This window comes from Lupinus angustifolius, chromosome LG07, assembly GCF_001865875.1.
Source record: "Lupinus angustifolius cultivar Tanjil chromosome LG07, LupAngTanjil_v1.0, whole genome shotgun sequence".
NCBI lineage: Eukaryota > Viridiplantae > Streptophyta > Magnoliopsida > Fabales > Fabaceae > Lupinus > Lupinus angustifolius.
In genome coordinates, this window is record NC_032015.1 from 13,874,412 (window position 1) to 13,900,474 (window position 26,063).

The window sequence follows — 26,063 nt, forward strand, 5'->3', positions numbered from 1 at the left end:
GAGCAAAATAGGAAAATAGAAGTATGATGATAGTTATTTCAAGTTTTGACTTTATATATAGTAAATATAAATATAGATATGCAACTTATAATTAATGTGTTTGAGGTGGTTTATCTAGGATTATATGTTTTTTATAGAAATTAAAAAATGTAAATGCCAAAATAGGAATATATAAATTATACCATGGTGGTGGATAAACCATGTTTTGGCTTTATATATAGTATCTAAGTATCTATATTATATATAAAACCAAAATATACTATCTATAAAGAGAAAACATAATATAACTTTTTTGTTTTCCTATTTTGCCCTTAACACTATTTAATTTCTACAAAAAAAAACATATAATCATATGTAACTACTTCCAACCTATTAATTGTTCTCTTACATTAATTTAAGAGTAAATTAGAATGACACCCCCTGAGTTTTAGTAAAATTACACAAACCACCCATCTCTTTTCTACACCTACATGAACCTCTTCATTTTTTATACTTTCATTACACTTACCACCCATGCATGAGAAATAAGTGTAATTTTATGAACAAAAAATGTGATAAATGCAATTAAGTTAAACAAAACATGATATATTGTGGAGACAAGTCTAAATAATATATGAGTCGATATCTCTTTATTATTTTTGGTTCGTTACGATATAGTATAAGAGCGATTTAAATAATATCTTTTTAGAATTGTTGATGCATTTTGTAACAAAAAATAATAAAGATACATTAATTTGTATATTATTTGGATTTCCCCCACAATATACCATGTTTTGTTTAACTTAATTGCATTTATCACATTTTTTGTTTAAAATATTACACTTATTTCTCATGCATGAGTGATTAGTGTAGCGAAAGTATAAAAACTAGGGGAGATTTGTGTAGGTGTAAAAAAGTGAGGAGTGATTTGTGTAATTTTACTAAAACTCATGGGGTGTCAGTATAATTAACTCTTAATTTAACAATAAAGACAAAGAAATATCTATATCTATATCTATATAAAGAGAAAACATAATATAACTACCATTATGTATGGTGTAATTTTTGTTTTCCTATTTTGTTTTTAACACTATTTAATTTCTACAAAAATCATTTAATTATATGCAACTACTTCCAACATATTAACTATTCTCTCACATTAATTTAACAATAAAGACAAAGAAATATAATATAAAATGCACCCAATAAAAATTATAATATAAAGTATCTTTAATACATTTCTGGTTCACCAAAATAAATATTACTTTTATTCTTTTTTCACAATACATCATTATTGTTGCACTCATTTTCTTATTTTTATCTTTTCTTCTTCAAATTTATATTTGATTAATCTTCGTATATTATTGGTCTCTATTGAGTTTCTATGTAACATTTCTTATATTAAATTATTTTTCTTTAACGAATGTAACACAAAAATGATACTTATAAAAAATAACTATCACCGTGATTCTATTTTTCTATTTTGTCCTTAATATTTTTTATTTTTAAAGTAAAACCATATAATCCTATATAATTATAATTAATACATCTCACTTTAAGTTGAGTATTATAATAAATACAAAAATTATAACATGAAATACATCCAATAAAAAACATTCTAATTCTCTAAAATAAAAAATACAAATTTAATACTTAATAATATTGAATAAGAATACGGGTCGACAAACACTTCATGTCTGTCAACATGCTAGTGAGATAAATGATAATTAAGATTTTGATTGTGCAAAAACATATCATTTATTTTAAATTCATTTATATTTAAGTTTAAGACATACCATTTCATGAAATATGAATATAAATAATATCAGCAAAACGTTTATTGCACAAGTGGTAAATGCTATTTTTCATGTCTTAAAAGTATTTCACTCTATTACATTAAACCAAAAAAATAGCTTTAAGAAAGTCTTTAACTTATTATTTTAAGAGAATAAAATATATTCCAATATAATATAAAAAGATAATGTATCTCCCATATGCACTAAAATAATGATATATATCTTATTTATTCATTTTTTATAAAATTATTTTCAAAAGCTAAATAAAATAATACATATGTGATATTGTTAACAAAAGGACGAGGAGATAAACTACATCCTTAGAAATAATTTATTTTGGTTTATTACAACTTTCAACACCTAACTATTATTTAACACAAACAAAAGGAAAAGGAAGGAAAAAAGGCAAAGCAAAAATGCAATTGGGGCTTCACACTCATCTTCACGTTCACATCACAATCATCAACAACGCAATTTTCTTCTCTACTCTCATCCACCGTTAATCTCGCCGCGTTCCTTTCTCTTTTCTCTCTCTACCCATTATTCTTACATATATTTTCTCTCTATTCACTGACACTCTTTCTAGTCTTCAGATTCATCTGAATCCAAGGTTTATACGACACCCTTTTGCTTTTTCAATCTAAATTCATAGTTTTAAGTGTTTTTTTTATCAGTTTTGACTTTGATTGACATGGTGGGTATTTTTTATTTTTTTTCATATTCTTATTTTTATTATTGGGTTTCTGTTTGTTTTTGTGATAACATGCGTGAGAAGAATAAAAAAGTGTTTTTTATGTGATTGGGAAGTTTATTTTGTTCAAAAGATTGTAGTTTTATCATATTCCTTGCATCCCAGAAGAGTGATGTTGACATAAAAGATTGTAATTTTATCTATTCATGCTTTGAATTCCATTGTATATATATAATTTTGAATTTCCCTTTTGATTTTAAGTGCTTTGTACTTCATGGAGAGTGATTCATTTGTTTCAATTAGTTTCCAGCATTTCTAATTTGAAAAGTCAAAGGTTATGAAGTTTTGTTGGACAATGAGGATCTTAGGGGATGGTACACATTTTATTTTACTTTATTGAGTTTTGTGATTGAATGTTCCATTTTTTATATGTTTAGGTCTAATTGTACTTTTAGTTACAGTCACCCTTTACCTCCTTTATGTTCTTGATTCACATTACAAATGAGCCCATAAGTTTATTTTTATTTTGTTTTCTTATATTATCAGCAATTTATTGCTTCTGATATAATGATTCTGGATTTCTGGTAAATATATAAAACTCTATCTATTGCTGAAATTTTGCTTCTGACCAGATAAAAACATGGTTGATGCTAAAGTTTGCTGATAGTTTATCATATCTTTTCCTGTTTTGATAGAAGTAGGAGCTAGTTTGATTACCTTGGATTGTTCTGGTCAACATTGGTGCCTTGATTATTCATGTCTTTTAAAATGAGATCCTTGTGTGGCAAAACTTCTCGTCTCTAGTGTTTGGTGAAATAGAATACTTAACACATCAGTTTGAAAGGTGAACGAATTTAAAATAAGATGGAAGGTACAAGGCGCTGGTTTAGTAAGTTCAAGCCGAAGGACAAAACGAAGCCTGCAAATGACAAGGAAACTAATGGCACAAAAAAAGAAGGATCCAAAACCCCGACAAATGACGAAGCACCTTCAAATGTAACAAAACAGAAAGTTGAAGCTGCAAAGCAGTACATAGAAAACCACTATAAGAAACAGATGCAGAGCCTTCAGGAGCGGAAGGAAAGGTATCTATACTTCAACTTATATATTTTGGGTTTAGATGCTTGTCCATTCTAATACTATTGACGAGTTTTTTTCGGTTCAACCAATGTATCCCTCCGTCCTATTACCAGGGTAGATAACTAATCCCCTCGGGGCTGGTGGCTACCCCTCCCAACAATTTGAGTTTGGTATTATGTAAATTAGTTATTTTCAAGATTCTCCAAGCCAATTGAAATAAGACATTTCTGCATTGTCACTGCGTTTTTATGGCATTCTTGCTATTATGTCTTATATCTTCTCTGATGTGGCTTCCTTTCTTTTATGCGTAAATACCTACTGCAAAAGTTGATTGCTGACATCTTTACTAAGGTCTAAATACACTATTCATTGCAGACGTAATATGCTAGAAAAAAAGTTGGCTGATGCTGAAGTCTCTGCGGAAGAGCAGAACAACTTGCTTAAGTATTTGGAGAAAAAGGAGACAGAATACATGCGCCTAATGAGACACAAGATGGGGGCTGATGATTTCGAACCCCTCACTATGATCGGGAAGGGTGCATTTGGAGAGGTATAGTCTACCTTCATTAACATCCAAATAAGACCATGTTTATGGTTTTTCTATATGTTTGACCTTAATGATTTTTATACTAACCTATCTTGTTGGTAAAGCTACTGTTTCCTCCAGTAACTAAAAGGACTTGTATGATATGCATGTAACTATCTATGGAGATGTCGATTGAAACAAAAACATACTCTTTATTGTCATTTGTATCATTCTTGTCCTTTTCTGTTCTTTGCGAGGAAGTGTTACTCCGTTCTTTTGTAGTATTCACTTCTCATCTAATGATACTTTTTTTATTATAAAGAAAGGATATAGCTTGGTGCACGCCAGGGAGAAGTTTCCCTTAAAAATTATTAATGTTAATGGTAATTAATCTTTCATTTAAAAATTAGTAGTGGTAATGGAGGTTTATCATCAAGAACCTCTGATTTATTAACAATCTGGAATATCCTCGGTATTTTGACCCTTTTCTGGTTTAAGTTTGTACTGCGACAATGGATTTTAAGAATTATTCCAGTTGCAAAGAGAACTTTAATGTGTGATATTCATATTAGCCATTTCCATCATAGATAGCCAATGGAGCTTTATGAGGATGTTGGATTGTAAACCTAATGTATATATTGCATTGTTTTTTTTTTCCTGTAATCTTTTTTATTTATATTTTTAAATTTATCTTCTGCTTAAATAACTAAAATTTCTGTTACAGGTGTAACTACTATGTTTATCTTTCTTAAACAAATATTTATTGACAACTAGACATTTTGGTCCCTTATCATCATTTTGTTTCCAATTTGGTCTCCTATCTTTATTTTTCTTCCATTTTGGTCCTTTATCTTGTAAATCATCTGTCAATGTGGTCCTCCATCACGGTTCTGTTACAAACTCTAATGGAAGTGACGATGTGTCACTAACAAAGATAATGTGCCATTGACATGGTGATGATGTAGGTATGACATGATGATGACATGGCACAACTGATGTGTGACATGCCGTAGTTATTTTAGGGAGATGACAGAATTGTGATGGGAAGACCACATTGATTGATAGTATTCATGATGAATGACCAAATTGAAAAAATAAATGAAATGTTGTGAAATTCAAAAAAGAAATGAAGATAAGTGACCAAAATGCCCATTTTATAAGATTTTTCATAATGGTATTCCATTTTCATCTTTTTACAGGTTAGAGTCTGCCGGGAGAAGGCAAATGGTCATGTATATGCTATGAAGAAGCTTAAGAAATCAGAGATGCTTCGCAGAGGCCAAGTATTGATTGAAATCATGTTGTTGTTAAAATAAACATTTTCCTGTTATACTTATTGCATACTTTTAACTTTTTTAGGTTGAACATGTAAAAGCTGAGAGGAATCTACTTGCTGAAGTTGACAGCAATTGCATTGTAAAACTTTATTGTTCCTTTCAAGATGAAGAGTATTTATATCTCATCATGGAGTATCTACCTGGTGGAGATATGATGACATTGCTGATGCGGAAGGACATACTAACAGAAGATGAGGCCAGGTTCTATGTTGGGGAGACTGTGCTAGCCATAGAGTCGATTCATAAGCACAATTATATTCATAGGTAAACTCAAGTAAACAATAATAAACAATAACATCAAATGATGAAAAAATTTAGTATACTATATGACATGAATAAATGATATTTGCCGTGGTATATATCAATAGATATTTGATATTCTGATTCATAAATGCATTCCAGGGATATCAAGCCTGACAACTTGCTCTTAGATAGACATGGTCACATGAAATTATCAGATTTTGGGTTGTGCAAACCGCTGGACTGCAGTACTCTTCAGGAAAAGGACTTCTCTACTGGAACTAACAGAAGTGGAGCCCTTCGGAGTGATGGACGTCCGGTGGCTCCTACACGAACGCAACAAGAACAGCTGCAACATTGGCAGAAAAATAGGCGAATGCTTGTAAGTCCCTCAGTAATAGTATACATAAACAAGCATGACTATTCTATCCCTCCCAAACGTTCAGGTTGACATTTTTTTGCAACCACATTAACTGACAAATTTGTGTTTCAATGATCATGAATATTTCAAATTTTAAAATGCCGAATTTTTTCATATACGAAATTCCATTACCTGTAATTTTTGCTTCTTTCAAGGAAAGTCTTTTCATGATTGTATGGTGACTATATAGATAACAGGTATGACATTTTAAGCTTTCATTTCTCTGCCATACTGTAGGCTTATTCTACAGTTGGAACACCTGATTATATTGCACCTGAAGTTCTACTGAAGAAAGGATATGGCGTAGAATGCGATTGGTATTATAGAATATGTTTTTCGACTTTTCCTTTTCAAAAATTCCACTAATCCCTCCTTGTTTTTTTGAACTACTCATTCCTTAATATATTCTGATGACATCGCGTAAATGCTTCCAGGTGGTCTCTGGGAGCTATAATGTATGAAATGCTTGTAGGTTTTCCACCATTTTATTCAGATGAACCAATGTCAACTTGTAAAAAGGTTATGTCTGAAACTCTGGATCACCTATTGATAGATGGCAATACATCATGCATTTGTATGGGCTGAGTTTTAGCACATGTTTTAGAACTCTGAGTCTGTTGAGCTCATCTTGCTATATTAGAAGTATGATACATAGAAATTAATATTATTTCTATACGACCTTTCCATTGATATTTTTCTTATTTTATTAGAACTGGATCAAAAAAGATTGTAAAAGATGATGTTTTATTAATAGGATTCTCCTCTTCCTAAATCCGAGTCAGAGATCAGGACATGAGACTCTTTTGGCTCTTCCAATTCTCTAAACTCCAAAACTGACCTGAACCCCGATTGAAACCTCTCCCGACTTATATTCAATTACTTCACTCAATTACAGTTGGAAGCCAGTTTGACAGTGACAGTTATTATTAGCAGAATTAGGCCATAGTCCCTATGTTAGGTTATTTAACAAATCCCCATTAACATATTCTAGTTGAGTCATGGATGTATGCCCTACCTGCAAAGCGGGCGTGTTGCTGTTTCTTATGGTGGTCAGGTTGGCATTCAGTATAATACATAATATAGAGGTTTATATACCTGTGTTTCGTAAATGGCAATGCCCCATTACTATTTGAAGTTTGAACCATAACTATTATTTACAACATTATCTTTTGGACGTCTTACAGAAAATGTTAAAAAGGCAAGAAAAACATGACTGTAGCCAAGCTTTTAGATAAAATAATCTAATAAACTGCATAAAGTTCACAATTCCTGAAGTCTTAGAACTATTGAATTTGTTTGCATGCTGCAACTGATTATTAGTTTTTTTATAACTAACTGGTCATTAGTTTACTAGGAACAAGTTTCAGGTAAAAGAAATAGGGTGGTTTGCCAATTGTGCAAAGTAAAGAATTGCTTCTTACTTTCTTACAATAGGATCGGCTTTACTGTTGAACTGTAGCTTGATGCTTATTTTTGGACCATGCTTCTGTTTCCAGTTTTGGAATTTTATAGTAACAGATGATATCTCATAGCTACGAACAATTCATGTTGATTGCTGGCATGTCTTGCTTTGATTCTATCTATCATTTTGGTCTCATTATCGATTATGCTAATTTTGTATTTCCTACAATTAAATATGCAGATAGTAAATTGGAAAACGTATTTAAAATTTCCAGAAGAAGCTAAACTATCAGCAGAGGCAAAGGATCTTATTTGTAGACTCCTATGTAATGTAGAACAGAGGCTTGGAACCAAAGGAGCTCATGAAATAAAGGTGTTGTGGTGTGTTCTTTTCTAGATTGTATAATTTACTTCGGGATTCAGTCGCATAGTAACCAATAAGTGATTGGCCATTTCATTTCCAGGCTCACCCATGGTTCAAAGGTACTGAATGGGATAAATTGTACCAAATGAAGGCTGCTTTTATTCCTGAGGTCAATGATGAATTAGATACCCAAAATTTTGAGAAGTTTGATGAGGTATATACGTATAGTGTATGTCCTTATGTTTAAGGATATAGAAGATATACTTATTTATATTGTGAAGAAGTATCACTCTCTCTTGATTAACTAATGATGTGTAGGTGGACAAGAAAACTGAACCATCCTCAAAGGCAGGCCCATGGAAAAAGGTTGGTTTTTGTTACTCAAATTTTGTATATAGTTGGTCTACAAGAGTTTCTGTAATTATAACTCAAACATTGACTTTTTTTATGTTTTCTCTTACATTAGTCTATTTGATCTTCTTTGAAGCTCAAAGGGTACATGCACGTAGTCATATTGTTGAGGTTATTTTTAAAAAGTAAAGCTGCTGCCATATGCCCTTCTATATCTTATTTTGGTTTTAAATTTATAGCTAACAGCTATATTCTAATCAGTCAGTTACTTATCTGCATTGGTTTCTTTTATGACGTAACACTAAGTAACTTGGCTATTTAACATGCCATGTAATCGAGAAAGTAAGTTCCTCTGAATCAGTTGATTATTTTTCAGTAGATTGTCATCGTTAACGAGGTTCGACCAATTTTGCCTATGTCTTTGGGAGCGTTGAATTGTTGAACGGATCCCAATATATTATTTAAGATTAGGATATCGAATTAGGGTTTAAAGAATACACATATGTCCAAGTACCTCAACCCGATACCATGGGCCCGAGGCCTAGAGTGTTTCGAACTGGTGCATCTTGTAATAAGAAATTTGAGCCTAAAAAAACCCTGGCCTCCCTCTTACATTCCAATTCCAGGCAATGTGAGGCTTGCTAATATAGTTTATTTCAATCATCCTCAGCAGTTATCGATGAAAAAAGTCTCACAATTATCTTGTTGGGCAACACCACTTAATACCAATTACTGGAATTCAACAGTTATCTTTGGAATACTTCTGTTATTATGATTGTAGTCAGTGTTTTAAATTGTACTTCTCAGCTGCAATATTGCGGTTTTGGGAGTCTCCGCAACAGCATCTCGGCTGCATTTTCCCACAATTTTCCACAATTGTGGTAAACACATTGTAACCTCGACTGCAATTTAAAACACTGTTTGTAGCATACTGTAAATTAAGGCATTTAGTTCCAGTGACACTTTGACAGTTTTGTTAACAATAACTCTGAATACAATTGCCTCTTGATTTGAGAAGCTTGGATCATCAGTGTTTTCAATGTCCATTTATTCTTCCAGTAAAACAATGACCATTTACTCCTGTAGTTTGTTGAAGTCTGGGTTTTTAACTTTGGCATGTCATTTTCTGTAGATGCTGCCATCTAAGGATGTTAACTTTGTTGGGTACACATACAAGAATTTTGAAATTTTGAATGATCATGAAATACATGGAATCAGTATGTATCTCTATCTCGGCATTTATTGTAGTTTGTGCAGTCATTACCTTTATTCTTTATATTATATTATTATCGATACATCATTATGCTGATCTTCATTTCTGTATGTGCTAATGTATCAGCTGAATTGAAGAAAAAGAGCACGAAACCTAAAAGGCCATCTATCAGGGCCCTATTTGGTAAGAGTATCCATATTTTTTCCTGTTCTTTTGATTTTTCGTCTTTTTATCCATTGAAAGTTTTGATGATTTGTTTTAGATCTAATGGTTTATGGTTCACCTCCTTAAAGGGTAGTGTTGGGATACCAAATGGTTCCCTTGTAGATCTGTACATTACTTCAAGGACAGAAGTAAACTAAGAATAGAAAAGATAGAGAAACTGAACTCTTTGGTGGTTCTGATTCCTCCCTGCCAAAGGCTCCAAACCTTTCTCAATGACTCTCTTCCTCTCTCATTCCTCGCTACTCATCGATATTCCTGCCCCTCCAACCGAATACCTCGCCTCCTTCTCTCTTTCTTTCGGCCACAATAGCACTCTATTATTCTGCAGCAGTGAACGCCATTAGCATGAATGTTTTCATTATTTCCCATTCTATCATTGTACACATAAATGCATCCTTGATTCCATATGTCAATGTTATTCTTTTGAATTCTAGGATACTGCCTAAGGGGATTTATAAGGAACTAGATTATAATCCTTTTCATCAGACAAAAAGGTCTAGTGTAGGATTATTAATTCTACCTTGAGGTTAAAGAGCATGGTTTGTTTCCATGTGTTGACATTGCACATAAGTTTTTCTCTTATTTATCCCCACATGATTTATGGCAATGAAAAACAGGAAAAAAAACATTGGGAAAATATGTCTAATTATCTGCTTGGCCTTATTTAGTTGACTTGTATCATGGTGTGGCATGTGAACATAGCAATGAACAGCCTTTTGAAACATGTTTATATAGAGACAAATGCTAACCTAATCACTAACGAGGCGTTGGTCAGGTGGTTTAAGGCCTCAAAGAATCCTAAGGTATCGTACTAGGACAAAGGTCAAAAGTTCGATTCCAAGAGTGATAGCCACACACCGGAAAGGGATTATTTCCTTACCCATAGGGTGATGGGATACCTTTGGTTATACCAAAGAAATGCTAATCTAATCCAATAATAATTTAGCTCAAATCATCTACATGAGTATACTACTTTTTGACACTGCCATGCCCCTAATATTCTTGTTACATTGCATCAAAAGTTCATTGCTGATAAGAGTGTTATAGTCTTATCATAGGATGTCAACATATTCTTTGACACTTAACATTGAGGCACAGGGAAAAACTTGATATATCTTATGGTTTAGGTTGTTCCATCATTTAATGATTTAGTTTTATTGTATGATACAGATGATGAATCAGCTATGGCTTCCAATCAACAAGCCAAAGGGAGCTTCATAAACCTCTTACCTACTCAAATAGAAGAAGTTCATGAGAAGAGTGAATCACACTGATCCAAACTAGTATTTTACACAATTTCTACATTGCCATGGAGATATGAACTGGTGTTGAATGACACTACTGATTGTTTCACTCTGCCCCAACATTCTTTTGTTAGCTTGGTGTTTTGATACTCTTGGGAATGAAAGCCCTGAAATTTCTGGTTTTGGGATGGCTGGGTTTTGAGCTGACTGGGATATTTGTCTCAAGGTGTATATTCATTTTAATTCACACCTTTTATGAAGCTGCAATGTGTTAAATATTCAAGTTACTTAATGTAAAGTGCTAAGAAGGATGTGCAATTCACATTTTTGTAAATCGTAAGTTTGCTTCTCATGTGACTTGGATGTCATTGGTTCAAATCTTGTATGCATTCTCTTTGGTTTATAAGGGTGAAAGTGCGTACATCTACCATTTCATACCTCATTAGTTTCATAGAGTGGGCAGTACTTTATATATAGATTGATTGTTTGTAAGCTAAAGTTGTCATATTTGACTTCAAAGTCCAAACTTTACATTTCTCACTCTTTAATTTTCTTTCCTTTTTTCTTCTTTACTTAATGGCATTAATTCACACTGAAAGTGGAAAATTGGGCAAGAGAGGTGCAAGCCTCCCAAGATTATCTAGAATTCATATTTATATATAACCTATTAGTCAATATTAGCAAATAGATATAATTTCTTCAATTTTTTGCTCACTATACTGTACTTTCAACAATTTTTTTAAAGTGATCCTTTCATAGTTTTACATTGGCCTGTTGATTGCAAAAAATAGATTAGATGGTAATGTATAAAATATTTAAATAAACTATGACTTAAATATACTTTTGGTCATTTATCTAATTTAGTTTTTGTATCTGTTTGGGTTTAAAGCTTCTGTTATGGCGCTGGTAGTAGTCACTGTAATATTATCTCCCTTCAAGAGCATATATGATGCCAAACAGCAAGTATGTGAACTTGAGTTGAAGAATTACCTTGGATTTTTATTTATTAATCATTGGAATATTTTGTATTCAATTAGTTAATAGACAATGCTTATGACCTATTTTGGTTATCAGTCCACTATGCAATGCCCCTGGTGGCTAGAATGAAGATCTTTGATCGTGACCTTGACATGATTTTGATGAAAACACCAACATTATCAAAAAGAAGAAAATGAAGAATACTTATAAAGATAAAGAAGACAAAACTTCAAGACAAATTAGTCTAAGTAGGTATTTCTATCTCATACTCTCGAATCTACAATAGTAGTAATGCTCAAACCATTTTAAAAGAAAATTGAAACACTTCATGTATACTCAAAACAATTTTCAAAAATAGTGTGTAACGAGTTAGTGTATCTAAGTAACAGGTTATGTGTGTGAGAAAAGAGTTATCCAACTAAAAACTGATCAGAGCAATCCATTACAGTATTTGAGTAACAGATTACCAATTTTAGTGAAGTTGAGTAACCGATTACCCACTTGCTGTAATCGATTACTCTAAATCGAATTTAAATGCCTAGTGGACAAAATATTTGGGTAATCGATTACTCACTAGTTGTAATCGATTACTGAGAGCTATTGCATCAGATTTCAGATTTCAAAATGAAAGGTTTTCATCACAAATGAAATGTTTTCATCGCAAATGAAATGTTTTCACTCCAATCAATTCCTACCTTTTCGTAGAGGCACTATGTGTGATTGGAAAGTCTATTTAAAGACATTGAATCTCACAACACAAAAACACAACTCTCATACAAATTTTAAAAGCTCTTACACACATTCTGAAATTATTTTCTGCACTTTTGGCAACTAGTTCTTAAAGTTTCAAAGTTGACTTTTTTGAAGTTTCTTAAAGTAAAGTGTTTCAAAGTTTACCAACTTATAAAGAGCATTATTACTACGTATATAAAAGAGTTGATTGAATTACAAGTTATATTACTTTCAAACTTGTAAAGGCAATCTCTCATTGTTGTACATTCTTCATTTTTATTGCATAATACTTTCTTCCACAAGGGTGTGATAAGAAAGAGGATTAGAATCACTTGTAAATGTGTTTTCCAAGAATGAATAAGGATTAGTGAGTGTCTAAGGTACATAGAGATCTCGGGGTGAGATATTGTAATTGCAACTCATAATCTTTAGTGAAGAAATCTCTTGTGCTGCAAGAGTACTGAATGCGGCCTTCAGTGGATAAGAAGATGAACCCGTATAAAAATCCTTGTGCATCCTCTTCTCCCTTATCTCTTTGATTATTTATTTGTTTAATTTCTGCATATATTTTCCGCTGCATTTTAACTCTTGATTTTGCATAAAAAATGGCCATAATTTTAAGTCAACTAATTCACCCCTCCCTCTTAGTTGTAATCTCATTCTTACAATTGACACCATAGCTATTTTTGAGTAAGTTATTCTCAAATCTGATCCTATATCGAAGATGGCCTCAAGATCATTCCCAAGAGAATGTTCCAACATCAACCGCCCTCCAAGCTTTGTTGGAGAATGCTATGACTTTTGGAAAAGCAGAATGAAAATCTTCATAGAATCTCAAGACTTGGACATATGAAATGCAATTGAAGAAGGACCATATAAACCCTTCACTGTAATCAACATCGTAAGAGAAGTAAAGCCAAAATCTTCATGGAATGATGAAGATAAAAAGAAGGCGCGGTATGATCTCAAAGCAAAGAACATCCTCACATCAGCATTTGGCATTGACGAGTTCTTTAAAGTATCAAACTAAAAATCTGCCGAAGAAATGTGGGATACTCTAGAGACCACACATGAAAGAACTGAAGAGGTAAAAAGATAAAGACTCAACACTCTTTCCCAGGAATACGAAATGTTTCGTATGAAACTTGGAGAGAAAATTATGGATCTTCAAAAAAGGTTTACTCATCTTACAAATCACCTCATTGCACTTGGTAAGGTACTATCAAACAGTGACTTGAACTTGAAGGTTCTAAGATTACTCACCAGAACGTGGCAACCCAAGGTAATGGCCATTTCTAAAGAAGAAAAGTTTATCGAAAATGTCTTTGGCTGCTTTGTTTGGTAAATTGCAGGAACATGAATTAGAACTCAACCAACTTGACCAACATGAATAGCAAGAAAAGAAAAAGAAGAATATCTCTCTCAAGGCAAGAGTAGACAAATATGAATCATCAGAAGATGAATCTGAGAAGGAAGAGGTGGAATACATGAGTCTTCTTGTAAAGAAGTTCAGCAAGTTCCTTAAAGGGAACAAGATTGATAAAACTGGACAAATGAAGAAATTCACCAAGAATAATGACGCCTCCACTTCAAACCAAAATTTCACATGCTTCGAATGTGACAAGTCTGACAATATGAAGAAGGACTGTCCAAACCTGAAAAAGAACTCCTTCAAATGGAAGAATGAAATGAGGACTGGACGGAGAACCTACATTGCTTGGAAAGACAATGATACTAGTTCCGCATCTGAACAAGAAAATGAAGAACAATCACATCTTTCCTTAATGACATCTCATCATTCTGATGATGAAGAGGTAAATAATAATCAACTATATTCTTCTGAATTACAAACTGCATTTAAAGGCTTGCATGATGAATATGTTAAACTTACAAAAAATGTTTCTAAAACAAAAAACTGAGTTAGATGCATTTAGAAACAAACCCTCATCATCTTTATGTCAAAACTGCATTATTCTTGAAAATAAAGTTTCAATTTAAGTCTTGAACTTAATAAGATGTACAAGATTAGTAAAAGTTTAGAAAAGATCATTAATGATAAAAAAAAACACTCAACAGATCGAAGAGGTCTCGGCTATTCAAAAAGTCACGTTTCTAAGAAACAAAGTGTCTCAACTAAGATAAACTTTGAAAAACAAAGTATCCATACATTTGAAAATAGTAATAATAAATGTAGGATACATAATCATCAACCCACATGTACATATTGTAAAAACAATGGACATACACCAAATACTTGTATAATTAGAAAATATGGTGTACCCCTAGGTCATTTTAGATAGGTTGAGAACGGTACTAACTATGTAGGACCCAAAGAATATTAGGTATCTAATAAAACTTAAACTGTTTTGCATGATAATTTGAGAGCCGCCTGCAACTTATGGTACTTGGATAGCGGCTGCTCAAAACACATGACAAACGATAAAAATAAGTTCTCTATCCTTACTCCAAGGTACAAAGGCTATGTCACATATGGTGATAACAACAAAGGAAAAATACTTGGAGTTGGTAGAATTGGCAAGCCACCCTCAACAACCATAGAATGTGTATTATATGTTGAAGGACTCAAGCACAATCTTCTGAGCATAAGTCAATTATGTGATAAAGGCTTTCATGTGGCATTTTACCCAGATAAGTGTATCATCGAAAGTAAGAATTCTCAAAACTCTAAACTCATTGGTAAGATGATAAATAATATATATATATATGGTTGACATAGACTCCTCTTTACCAATAACATGTTTAGTTGCTAATGATAATCATGATGCATGTCTTTGGCATAGGAGAATTGCTCATATGCATATGGACCATTTGAATAAACTCATTGCGAAAGATTTAGTTGTTGGTTTACCCAAAATGAAGTTTGTTAAAGACAAACTATGTAGTGCTTGTCAAATGGGTAAACAAACAAAAACTTCTTTTAAACCTAAGCACATGATTTCTTTCGATAGACCATTCCAATTACTACACATGGACTTATTTGGCCCCTCAAGGACAAAAAGTTATGGTGGTAACTACTATGCTCTTATTATAGTAGACGATTTTTTGAGATATACTTGGACTCTATTCTTAGTTCATAAGAATGAGGCGTTCAAAGCCTTTAGCATTTATGCTAAAAAAGTTCAGAATGAAAAATCACTAAAAATCGCTACTATAAGAAATGATCATGGAGGAGAATTTCAAAACTCTTCATTTGAAGAATTCTGTGATGATCTTGGCATCAATCACAATTTTTCTGCTCCTTGAACATCACAACAAAATGATGTTGTAGAGAAAAAGAATCGGTCTTTAGAAGAACTGACTCGTACAGTGTTAAATGAAACTAACCTCCCAAAATAATTTTGGGCTGATGCAGTAAGTACTGCATGTTATGTTTCAAACCGAGTTCTTATAAGACCAATTCTTAAGAAAACCCCCTATGAACTCTTTAAAGGTAGAAAACCAAAATTTATCATTTGCATGTTGTTGTAAATGTTTTGTTTTAAATAATAGTAAGGATAACTTATGCAAGTTTGATGTAAAAGTTGATGAAAGTATCTTCCTAGGCTACGCTCTTACGAGTAAAGCTTATAGAATTTTTAATAAAAGAACTCTAGCCATGGAAGAATTTGTTCATGTATCTTTTGATGAAGCCAATCCTGTGATAAAGGTTGGGTTAACCCATGATGAAGAGGACTTGTCAAGTTCCACTGCTAAAGAAAATTCTATTAATGATTCTACAACTAATTCTGAGCATTTGAAAATGGATGATGATTTATTTTCTCAAGAAGAGCATATTCATTATGATTTACCAAAAGAATGAAGAATTCATCGAGATCATCATATTGATAACATCATTAGTGATATAAATAAGGGTGTCACTACCCGTTCAATGCTAGAAAATGTTTGTCTAAACATGGTCTTCGTTTCTCAAATAGAACCCTCCAAGATTGATGATGCAATCGAGGATGAACACTAGATTCTTGCGATGCAAGAAGAATTAAACCAGTTTGAGAGAAATGAAGTTTGAGAACTTGTTCATAGACCTAAAAATAGGCATGTCATAGGAACTCGTTGGGTATTTCGAAATAAATCTGATGAAAATGGTATTATTGTTAGAAATAAAGCTAGACTAGTAGCCCAACGATACAATCAGGAAGAAGGTATAGACTTTGATGAAACCTTTGCTCTGGTTGTTAGACTTGAAGCTATTAGGCTATTACTTGCATATGCATGTTCTTTAAATTTCCAGCTATATCAAATGGACGTATAGAGTGCTTTTCTAAATGGATATATTCAAGAAGAAGTGGTTGTAGAAAAAACCTCCTAGTTTTGAAGATTACAAACATCCTTCTCATGTTTACAAATTAAAGAAAGCTCTCTATGGCTTGAAGCAAGCTCCATGCGCATGGTATGATCGTCTAACCAATTTTCTACTTGAAAAAGGATTCACCAAAGGGAAGGTCGACACTACACTCTTTATAAAGAAAATAAATCAGCATACTCTTCTTGTTCAAATTTATGTAGATGATATTATTTTTGGTTATACTAATGAAGTTTTGTGTAGTGATTTTGGCAAAATGATGCAAGGAGAATTTGAAATGTCCATAATGGGGAAGCTGAATTACTTCCTTGGATTACAAATCAAACAACTTGATAATGACATTTTTGTAAGTCAATCAAAGTATTGTAGAGATTTGCTGAAAAGATTTGATATGGATAACTACTCCTATGGGTTTTGGTACTTACATCGATACAGATGAAGCGGGAAAATACATTGAAATATCAAAGTATCGATGTATAATTGGATCTCTTTTATATTTAACTGCCAGTAGACCTGATATCATGTTTAGTGTATGTCTGTGTGCATGGTATCAATTTAAACCAAAAGAATCACACTTAGTTGTTGTTAAGAGAATCATGAAATATCTTAAAGGTACAACTAACGTTAGGCTGTGGTATCCAAAAGGAATTATATGTGATTTGGTTGGTTATTCATATTCAGATTTTGCTGGTTGCAAATCTGAGAGGAAAAGTACAAGTGGTACTTGTCATATTTTTGGAAATGCTTTAGTCTCTGGTCTTGCAAGAAACAAGCATGTGTTGTCCTAAACACTGCTGAGGCTGAATATATAGCAGCAGGTAGTTGTAGTGCCCAAGTGTTGTGGCTTAAACAACAATTACAAGATTATGGCTTAGACTTAAGCTGCACTCCTCTAAAATGTGACAATACTAGTGCTATAAACCTCACAAAGAATTCAGTTATGCATTCTAGAATCAAACACATGGATATAAGACATCACTTCCTTAGAGATCATGTCCAAAAGAAGGATGTGACCGTTGAATTTATTGATACTCATAACCAACTAGCAGACATTTTCACTAAACCATTGGGTAAAGAACATTTTTATAAAATTAGACTTGAATTAGGTATTCTTGATGAAGCTTACCTATCTTAACATGTTTATTTGATTAGATGTGTGCTTCATTATGTTTATCTCATGCCTACTTGTCCTTAATTATGATTATTTATGTTTAAAAATTTCAAATTTTGGGTCAAAAATCATTTTCATAGAATCAGTATGCTTAAAATAATTTTTTTTGGGTCAGTAACCGATTACTCTGGAGAGTAACCGATTACAGGGTGAAATAAGGAGTTTCAATAATCGATTACTGCATTATGTGTAATCGATTACACAAAGTTTCTATTTGAAATTTTTTAAACTAAGTAACTGATTACTCAAAAGTGAGTAACCGGTTACTCTGTGCAGTTATATGTGATTTTTCTGCATTTTTCAAACTCTTCGTTTTCCTCCAACTCTCTCACTCGTGTTCAACCTCATCTTTATCTAAAATCTTCGTTTTTGATCTGTTTTGAGTGATTTTTGTGTCCATTCATATCACATTTTCAATTCTACACCATCATTTTCGTGTTTAGTGACGTAAATAAAAAAACCCTAAATCTCCCAAACCCAAAAACCTAAAAACTCAAAAACCTCAATACATGGCTTCCACTTCTAGATCAAAGGAGCAACACTCAAATCGTTTTTGATCTATTTTGAGTGATTTTTGTGTCCATCCATATCATGTTTTCAATTCTACACCATCATTTTCGTGTTTAGTGACTTAAATAAAAAAACCCTAAATCTCCCAAACTCAAAAACCTAAAAACTCAAAAACTTCAATACATGGCTTCCACTTCTAGATCAAAGAAGCAACACTCAAATGTGACTTAAAGGAACCAATGAAATTCATCTTTGAAGTCTAACCCTCTGGATTTGACGAGGCTTCTTGCTAATGATGAGCAACACAAAGTCTTTGAGGAGCACTTCCATGGTCGAACCATCTTTACTCCGAAATACGGTAATGGAGGGAATTTTGAGTTTGAAAATTTTCTTTTCCTTATCTTTTACGGCAACAAAATCTTTTTGACTTATGTTGTGAAACTAATGACTTTTATCCTGAACTTGTTCGAGTATTTTACTGCAACATGAACTTTCGGAATAATCGTCTTACTTCCTATGTGAAAGGTAAAGACATTGTTTTGGATACAAAAATGTTTAGTTCATTGTGCTGTAACATACCCACTCAAGGTAGTACAACGAGTTTTGGCCTTCAGTGTGAATGGGATAACTATGATCACATGGAATTCTACTATTCTTTGTGTAGAATTTCTAAAGAGGAAATATAAATGCGTAAGCAACAGGGCTTTGGTGAGACTGTTAAAAATAGAGATATCCTATCTGCTAGGTATCTCAAACTTGAAGATCATTTGCTTCATTACCTTATGAGTTATGTCATTTTACCGAAATTTTCAAACCATTCTCAAATTAGTGACATAGAACTCCAATTGATGTATGTTATGAAGTTTAACATCAAAATCAATTGGACTAAGATGATAATGAGACAAATGTGGAATGTTCGAGGAACTCAAAGCCCCTTGCACTATGCAATCTTTATAACCAATATTTTTGAACATTTCCGTGTTTCTACTAATGGTGAAACCAAGGTCGCTATAAATCTTCACGAAAGCAAGATTGATGTGGAAGTTGTCCACAAAATGGGTTTCTCCATAGATCCTCGTGACCGCCGCGCCTATAAGCATCAATTTGATAGACCGACTGCACCTGCTGATCAACCAGAACCTACCAATCTTAACCCTCCTGAACCTCAACCTTATGAGTTTCATGCTCAATATTCCTCATATGTTGTCATGCCTACCAATCAGATGATTATGGATGAGTTGCTTTCTCTTCGAGGCTATATCACTAACCGAATGGATGCCTTTAATACTCAGAATCAACAAATCCAGTTTGAACTTCATCGTCTCTCTTCTAAGCTGAGTAGCATGGACGTCGATGACGACAACTCTAAGCCTGAGTCTTAGATTTTGTCTAGGATTTCTGTTTGGATTGGTGCATGATTCTGAACAGTTTACTGTTTTTATGTTTCTAATGTTTTCATGATTTTGAACAATATTTGATGTTATGTTATTTTGTTATTTCTGAACAAATGTCTGAACATCTTATGTTTTATGGTATTGCTATATATATATTGTGCTGGACAAAAGCATATATATATGTATGCTATATATATATTGTGCTAGACGCTTGACTTTTCTACTTTTTGATGAAGTCAAAAGGAGGAGAAAAGTTGAGAGAAATGTATTTTCTGTCAAATTTCTTTCAGGCACATAACTCCAAATGAAAGGGGGAGCATACTCAAGTCATCTTAACATATCTCAAAGTATGTTGCTCTCAAAAAACTACACTATTAAAGAAGATACTGGTTTGTCATCATCAAAAAGGGGGAGATTGTGAATAAGATATTTGCTCCTGACCTTGACACGGTTTTGATGAAGACACCAACATCACCAAAAAGAAGAATACTTATGAAGACAAAGCTTCAAGACAAAATAATCTACGTCTAAATAGGTACTTCTATCCTATATTCTCGAATATACAATAGTAGTAATACTCAAACTATTTTAAAATAACATTGAAACACTTCAAGTATACTAAAAAAATTCAAAAATAGTGTGTAACGGGTTACTGCATCTAAGTTACAGATTACGTGTGTGAGAAAAGAGTTATCCAACTAAAAACTGATCAGAGTAATCCATTACTATCTTTGAGTAATAGATTACCAGTTTTAGTGAAGTTGAGTAACCGATTACCCACTTGCTGTAATCGATTACTCTAAGTCAAATTTAAATGCCAAGTGAACAAAATGCTTGGGTAATCGATTACCAACTAGTTGTAATCGATTACTTAGAGTTGTTGCATCAGATTTCAGATTTCAAAATGAAAGGTTTTCATCGCAAACGAAATGTTTTCACTCCAATCAATTCCTACCTTTTCGTAGAGGCACTATGGGTGATTGGAAAGTCTATTTAATCTCACAACACAAAAACACAACTCTCATACAAATTTTAAAAGCTCTTACGCACATTATGAAATTATTTTCTACACTTTTGACAACTAGTCCTTAAACTTTCAAGGTTGATTTTTCTGAAGTTTCTTAAAGTAAAGTGTTTCAAAGTTTACCAACTTATAAAGAGCATTATTACTAAGTATACAAAAGAGTTGATTGGATTGCAAGTTATATTACTTTCAAACTTGTAAAGGCAATCTGCCATTGTTGTACATTCTTCATTTTTATTGCAGAATACTTTCTTTCACAAGGGTGAGATAAGAAAAGGGATTAGAATCACTTGGAAATGTGTTTTCCAAGAGTGAATAAGGATTAGTGAGTGTGTAGGGTAAATAGAGATCTCGGGGTAAGATATTGTAATTGTAACTCATAATCTTTAGTGAAGAAATCTCTTGTGCTGCAAGAGTATTGAACATAGCCTTCGGTGGACAAGAAGATGAATCAATATAAAAATCCTTGTGTATTGTCTTCTCCCTTATCTCTTTGATTATTTATTTGTTTAATTTCTGCATATATTTTCTACTGCACTTTAATTCTTGATTTTGCAGAAAAACTAGCCATAATTTTAAGTCAACTAATTCATCCCTCTTTCTTAGTTGCAATCTCATTCTTACAACTAGTGTTTTAAATTTCAGTTGTGCTCATGATTGCAATTATGGTTATCGCGATGTGGATTGCAGTGTTGTGAAGAGAGTTTTTTTGTTTAAAAAATATTTTTTAATTCAATATGATCTGATGCGTTATAATATGGTCAAAATGTTGTTCGATGTGGGTCCATTACAACCGATGTGGTGCATAAATATGATTCACTACCATACTGCAATTGTGGTGTGATACTGTTGTAACTGTAATATTACAGCAACATCAATAGTGGTGGCCATAATTTGTATTATTTTCAGCATCCAAGGTTCCATACCAAGTTGCCTTCTATGCTTGACAATTTCTTCTGTTTAAGATTGTAAAGGAATAAATTCAGATGTTTTATTCCTTAATATTGCATTTTTATATACACAAAAATTGTTCATAAAATCTAAACAATTTTTTGTGTATATAAAATATGGGAGGAATAAAACATCTTAATTCATTTTTTTACAATCTTAAACAAAAGACTAAACAAATTTGTTTACATATGACTCTCAGGCTTAATGTTAGGATAATAACAACCTAATCAATCTAACCAAATATGTTTACATAAATTTGGTTTGTTATTACCACATTATCCCCTCGAGTGGAAGCATGGAGATTCAGAATGTCCAACTTGCCTAGGAAGAATTCAAACAGTGGTTTTCCCAAAGCTTTGGTGAAGATATATGCGAATTGAGCAGCAGTAGAGACATAGGTTGGAAGAATATTGTGATTTAGAATTTCATTACGAACAAAATAACAATCGACTTTAATGTGTTTGGTGCATTCATGAAATACTGAAATTTTGGCAATGTGCAATGTCGCCTGACTATCACAGTTAAGGATCATTGGTTGGGCATGAGCAATGTCAAGATTAGAAAGAATTCATTTTAATCATTTGAGTTCGCAAGTAGTTGTGGCCATCAAACGATACTCAGCTTTAGCCGAGGAGTGGGAGGCTGTGTTTTGTTTTGTTGTTTTCCAAGAAATATGATATTGGCCCAGTTGGACAAGCCAACCAGTCACAGATCGACGGGTGAGAGGACAACCAACCTAGTCAAAATCGTATCACCCATGAAGACAGAGATTTTAGTCAGACTGTGTCTTGTGATGGCTGAAGAATTGTTGTCGGCAATAATTAGACCGTCAACATAAACTAGAATGGTAAGCTGAACTCGTCCTTGATACAAGCATAAATTTTGATTTTTGAAAGCCATAGGAAACAAGGACCTGAGACAACTTGGTAAACCAACAATGTGGAGCCTACTTCAAACCATACAATAATTTTTGCAGTTTGCACACCATATTTGAGGAGGTAACTGAAAACTCAGGAGGCATGCGAATGAACACCTCATCATGGAGATCACCATGGAGAAAAGTATTATGGACAACCATTTGATAGAGCTCCCAAGATTTAGCCGCAACTAGGAATGACAACGGGGCAGTTCGGGGACGACTTTGCACATACCCAAACCCGAAATTCAAAACCCAAACCTGAACTCGAACTCAATGGAGTTGAAAATAAAGATATCATCCCCGAACCCGAAAAAAGCCCGAAAATTATATATGTACTAAGGAAAGTACAATATCATTTTCGTTTCATTTTTCTCTAATATTTCTATTTTCTCTTGTATTATTTCATTTTTTTATGTTTAAATATCCAATAGTATGTAAAATAAAATTAGAAATTAAAAACAATGGACACATGATAGAAATTTTAATTTTAAATTGAATTACATTACTTCGGGGCAGGTTCGGGTTAGGGTCTTTTCTCTACCAAACCCGAATCCAATCACATCGGGGTTTTCCCATTAATTTCGGGTTCGGTTCGAGCGCGTACCCACAAGTTCGGTTTTCATTGCCATCCCTAGTCGCAGCTACAACAAGAACAGTGAGCACAGTCACCATCTTGGCGACATGAGCAAAAGTCTCAGTGTAATTTATGTTTTCCTATTCATGATTTCTCAGAACAACTAAACTGGCTTTAAAGTGCTCAATGGTGCCATCAAAATTATATTTGATGCGATAGACCCATTTACATCCAAGAGCTTTCTTTCCTAGAGGCAATTGTTATGTGATCCATGTATCATTTCGTTCTAGAGCATTAATCTCATCCTACATGGCATGTCTCCATCTAGCATCTTTTATCGTCTCATGAAAATACAAAGTTTCTTTTTCTGCAGTGATTGCTGCAAGGAAGTGTCTTTGTGGCAAAGAAAATTTGTCTCAATTTCAATAGTGAGCAATAGGATAGGGACTACCTGAAGGATGTAATAAAGATGATCTACTATGGAAATGACTCAACTTTTGTACTGTGTTTGTTATATACCCTTGAAGTCTCGTTGATGGTTGTTTTACACGATGTCTGCATCCAAGTATAGATTTTCATCAGGATTGTTGAACATTGTAGTGTCTGGAATCACGAAACTGACATCTGAGATGTCAACTATGGGACTGTTTGCATGTTAATGTTCAGAGTCTTGATTTTTTGAAGCTTCGCATATGGTCGCTGCATTACTTATACCCCCTGTCGAAAGTAAGGTCAGTTGGTGTTTGCATGTTATTAAGGTCAGTGCCCACCACATCGTCAATAGGCAAAGAATGAGAGGTTTCTTTCTTATTTTTAGAACACTGATATAAAAATTGGTTTTCAAAGAATTCATAAGTCTCTAGATCATAAATTCTCCAATCCTGTTGCCCATAGGGGTATCCCACAAAAGTAAATCTATGACTTCGACTTGCAAATTTGTCTCCATTGTATTGATTGTGAGGGAAGCATAATTATCCACCATGTAGTTTAGACATAATAGTAGGATTGTGCATCACTAAATTAATCCTTTTGTAAAACGTCATAGTGGTTATATGAATCATAGCTTTCTAGTAAGCTTATATAGACAAAATTAATGGTCCCCAACTGCCCCATATTAATGACCCATTTTAATCACTACACCAAAGGATGACAAGGCACCCTTAGCAACATGTGAATGCTGCTCAAGTGTATTGACAAAACAAACTCAAGTATTCAACTAATCTAAGAAAATTTCTACATTAAAAACTAGAGGTTAGCATGTATAGGTAAGGATTGTCCCTTATCGGACCCTAAATATTGATTGAATTATTTTTTGAACTCGAATTCAAACTTAAACTCGAAGACTAATCTAATTCCAAATGTCGGTCAGATAGCTTTTGAACCTGAACATGATCCTAGACTCAATTAAATATAATGTATACCCCTTTTAGATAAAACATTCTCAATTAATTATTATTATGGTTATGTAATTTGATATAAAATGGATATATAGGTAGATATTTTGTTAATTATTTACACATATGCATATATGATGAATAAATTAGAGAATCAACAATATTTAATGCCAAAGAGATGTAATTACACTAAAAATTGAACATACACATACAAATATAACGAATAAGTGACCATGAGTCATATCGGGTCACGTTTGTTCCTTACTCAATTCTAAAAATTGACAGGTCTAATTTTTGAACCAAAACTCAACAATATACCTGATAAAACCTGACCATATTTGAACCAGGTAATTTGAAAAGAGTAACCTAATACACGAAGCTTCTAGCAAGTAAGATCCTAAGATGATACATATACATAGTCCAACCACCGTATACAAATAGTCTGATTGCAGCATCTAATCAAGACAAACAATATTACAATTACTAAAATATTTACACAAACCCACAGGATAAAACTAGGTCCCTGTGCAAAACACATTTACTATTAAACAACACTGTATCATCGTTATGGAGTTCTTAATCAGAATAGGACGAATTAAAAAATTAATTAAAAGTATATAGTAAGATGCCAAATAAGCTTAATCAGGCCCAAAACTATGCTACAACAAAAGCTTCATAAAGGAGCCACCTAACTTTAACTAACTTGTTAAACAAGATTCCATCAATGTGCAAAAGGGCAAAATAGTCAATGCACATTAAGCCTTTGTTTGGTAAAGTATAAATAGAAGAGAAAGAGAATGAGAGGAGAAAAGTTGAAGAGAAATGAGATCTTTCTCTCCTTTGGTTTAAGGGAGAATTCAAGGGGAGAGAATGAAAATGGAGTGAGGCCCATGAGATTTCTTTCTCCTCCAAAGTAAGGAGAAAATAGGAGAAGAGGGACTAGGATCTATTATTCCAAATTGTATCCTAAATCCGGACCAAAGATATTCAAGCAAAAAATATAAATAATGAATATTTAATTTTTTTAATTGACATAACAAATTTTAACCGATATAGGATATAGTTCAGATTCTTGTGCGGAAAAGAATGAAGATAAACTATCACTTATTTCTCTTCTTTTTCTATACAACCAAACAATATTAAAATTCACTCTACTTCTCTTCTCATTCTCTCTCACATATTTCTTTCTTCTTAGTTTGTTCTCTCAACCAAAGGAAGCATAAAGGG

At 33.0% G+C, this 26,063-nt stretch overlaps 1 protein-coding gene across 3 annotated transcripts; it reads left to right on the forward strand.

The window, feature by feature from the left end:
* Positions 2,146 to 11,404, forward strand: LOC109352424 (serine/threonine-protein kinase tricorner-like). Of its 3 annotated transcripts, none has more exons than XM_019594407.1 (14): positions 2,146 to 2,385; positions 3,162 to 3,551; positions 3,922 to 4,096; positions 5,272 to 5,355; positions 5,432 to 5,673; positions 5,812 to 6,031; positions 6,308 to 6,387; positions 6,505 to 6,589; positions 7,713 to 7,844; positions 7,936 to 8,049; positions 8,154 to 8,201; positions 9,319 to 9,401; positions 9,524 to 9,582; positions 10,795 to 11,404. In XM_019594407.1, the coding sequence occupies exons 2-14, from the start codon at positions 3,331 to 3,333 to the stop codon at positions 10,896 to 10,898; spliced, it is 1,647 nt and encodes a 548-aa protein (XP_019449952.1). In that variant the 5' UTR covers positions 2,146 to 2,385; positions 3,162 to 3,330; the 3' UTR covers positions 10,899 to 11,404. The 3 variants fall into 3 exon arrangements, with proteins under 3 accessions (XP_019449952.1, XP_019449953.1, XP_019449951.1); XM_019594408.1 differs by lacking the exon at positions 2,146 to 2,385 and adding an exon at positions 2,542 to 2,656; XM_019594406.1 differs by lacking the exon at positions 2,146 to 2,385 and having other exon boundaries at positions 3,331 to 3,551; positions 9,319 to 9,403; positions 9,526 to 9,582.